General features: G+C 36.0%; 1 protein-coding gene across 1 annotated transcript; it reads left to right on the forward strand.

Moving 5' to 3' along the window:
- Positions 1 to 1317, forward strand: LOC130946102 (F-box/kelch-repeat protein At3g23880-like). The gene has a single exon (XM_057874782.1). It carries the CDS (start codon positions 1 to 3, stop codon positions 1315 to 1317), a length of 1317 nt encoding a protein of 438 aa, XP_057730765.1.
- Positions 1318 to 2948: the final 1631 nt, after the last annotated feature.

Raw genomic sequence — 2948 nt, forward strand, 5'->3', positions numbered from 1 at the left:
ATGCGGATTGCGGAGGAAAAAGCATCGAGACGGCTGGAAATGGTCAGTTGTCCCACGCCAAGAACGCGGCTGTTAACAGACCTTCCGAAAGAGACGATAATAGAAATCTTTCTGAGGCTTCCGGCAAGGACGCTTGTTTCCTTAAGGAGCGTGTGCACTTCATGGAGAAACCTAATCTCCTCCCCCGACTTCACCTGCAACCACCTTCGTCGTTCATGCTTACTTGATCCAAGTTTGACTACGCCACAAATTGCTTATTTCACTGGGGCCTACAGAAATGACGTGAGATGCGGCAGCATCGGACTTCTCTCCGTACACTCAATCTTGGACAATCCTTCCAAATCTAATCAAGGCGATTGCTTCACGGAACAACGCTACTACGGAATCATTGGTTCTTGCAATGGATTGTTATGTTTGGTTGATGCACATGCCTTCAAATACATGCATGCCATCTTGTGGAACCCCTGTACCGGATTCACATTCGAATCTCCGGGAATCAGCGGCCAAGTCCGCTTTTGTGGCTTTGGTTACGATCATCTCAGTGACAGTTACAAAATTTTTGCATCTATAAGGACGGAAGGGCGGCCATCTCGTTTTGAGTCTAGTACCAGAATTTATACATTTGGGCCAACTTCGTCATGGAGAAAAATTGATGATATCCCATTAGCCCTACTTGGTGTCCCAAGTGACGACCCTTGTTGGAATGTTAATAGGGAAGGGGAATTTTTTGGTAGTAGCAGATTATGCACTCTTAATTGGATTGTTAATGACGTGGTTCTTTATTTTGACTTGGGTAAAGAGATTTATGGTCATTTTCCTCTACCTGAAGGTAAAATAGCTTTAGATCCTCATTTTAAAAGGTTAACTCACTTGTGTGTCTTGAGAAACTGCCTTTCTGTTTGTTATGAGCATAAGAATACATTCAAGTGTATTGTATACAAGTGGATTGTGTGGCAGATGAAAGAATACGGAGATGCTCAATCTTGGATTAAATTGGCAGTGATTCCGGTCGATGAAAATTTCACTTATTCAGATCCTTTTCGTTGTTTACAACCTCTTTACATCTCGGAAAGTGATGTTCTTTTGGCATTGTGTCCATCTTTCGGCATAGTTTTGTGTAACTTAAAAGATGAGAGCGTAGATTTTCGTGAAATTGACGGCTCCGGCATGAAGAACAATCCTGTTTTTGATAAATATGTCAAGTATAGGATGGCTTGTATCTACCATGAAAGCTTAGTTTCACCAAATGGTCTTCAAAGCAACTCATCCAAAATGCTGCGCCTCATCAAACCCAAACCCAAGTCTGTTGACTCTTAAAGCCTGTTTGCGCCTTCTCTTGGTGAAGCCTTTCTAACACTACCAACTTGGTTATTAATGTTATCGAATTTATTTATCTCACTACTATGTGTATTTTTCAATTGCAATTTACTGCTTTAACATAATTTGTTTGTTCTTCTTCCTGTTCTTGTCGAATAATTCTTTTCGCACTTTAATTTGTGCCCTGATGAGAAATTGTACTCGGTTTAAGACAAAAAAGCAGAATAAAAAAAAAAAGTTTAGAAGGAATATTTGTTGTTAGATGTAACAATCAGCTTTTATTAGCTTTCCAATTTCTTCCTCAATATAATGTAGTGATTACCCCCCTCCTCCCATTCTTTTTAAACTCATTATAAGCAATGTATAAAAAAATTTTATGACAAGGCTATTTAGAGAAAGGTGTCTTTGCTAAAATAATTAATGACTATTCATTCATGGAAAACGACATGTGAGAAATGGAATCTTCAAGGTGCAAAAGTATCATGAGGTTTTGAAGCATTATATAACACAACATTGGTTTCTTATAGTTTATTTTTCATGTAAAAAAAAAAGCACTTAAAACTCCATTTAAAATATATCCATATTAATTGATAGATAAATACTATATATCCAAATATATAAATTTTCGTCATGCATGAATATTATCTAGTTCGTTCCATGAATCTATTATTTAACTGATATGATCATCAATTTATACATACTCAAAAAATATGATTTTTAGTGTGTAATTTATATCAATTCTCTTCTCTCCTTCATTGTATATATATCATTATAAAATTATGCTAATAATTGTGTACTAAGTGATTATCAGACCAGAACACCAAGTCACAGAATAAAAATATAACAAATAGCAAATCATACATTAAAAGGATATTTAAGTGCAGAAACAATATGTGTGCCAGGCAAGACTTATGTGCATGGCATATTGAAGAATATGTTAAATGAAACTCTTAAATTCTCAGCTACATGAGTATACCCTGCATAATTCCATACATTAAAATAACGTGAGATACTGCTTCATCATACATTGCTGTAAACAATGCCATATATATTATTTGTTAATCTTATAGTCATTTTCATACTCTGTCCATGGATTTCTTTCAATTTGCTCTTAGTAGCTTTGGTTACTACACAATCTCTTGTCATAGAAAATAGAGAATAACACACCTCTGTCCTTTGAAATATAAAAACAAAATACATCATGTTCAATGTTTTATCTAAAAGATGTTTACCTAACCAATTCAGCTGAGGGTGCCACTTGATTGGCCTCACTCGAGGCTTATTGCTTTTTCTGACTCGCCTCATGTAATTTCTGAAACAATCAATGTTCTGAAAACCATACTGAACCGATCGGTCGAATCGGTCTAACTGCGAACCGGTTATTGATTTGTGTTTTGAATCTGAAATTTGTGATAAATGATAATTGATTTGTTCTGCTGTTATTGCCGTTTTTTTTCTCAGTAAACTCATAAGCATTGAACTGTGCTGTTTAGGGGTGTTCAAATTCAAATCGATCCAAATTAAATCACTCATCGAATCCGATTCAAACCGAAAACCGACTAAAACCGCACTAATTCGGATTTGATTAGATTTTATTTTTTGCAAACCGCTGGATTGGATCAGATTTCGGA

The sequence above is a fragment of the Arachis stenosperma genome, chromosome 8 (assembly GCF_014773155.1).
Source record: "Arachis stenosperma cultivar V10309 chromosome 8, arast.V10309.gnm1.PFL2, whole genome shotgun sequence".
NCBI classification, from domain to species: Eukaryota; Viridiplantae; Streptophyta; class Magnoliopsida; order Fabales; family Fabaceae; genus Arachis; species Arachis stenosperma.

Excerpts from the sequence above, each read along its gene's own strand:
- LOC130946102 (XM_057874782.1), top strand. The coding sequence starts at position 1 with ATGCGGATTGCGGAGGAAAAAGCATCGAGACGGCTGGAAATGGTCAGT.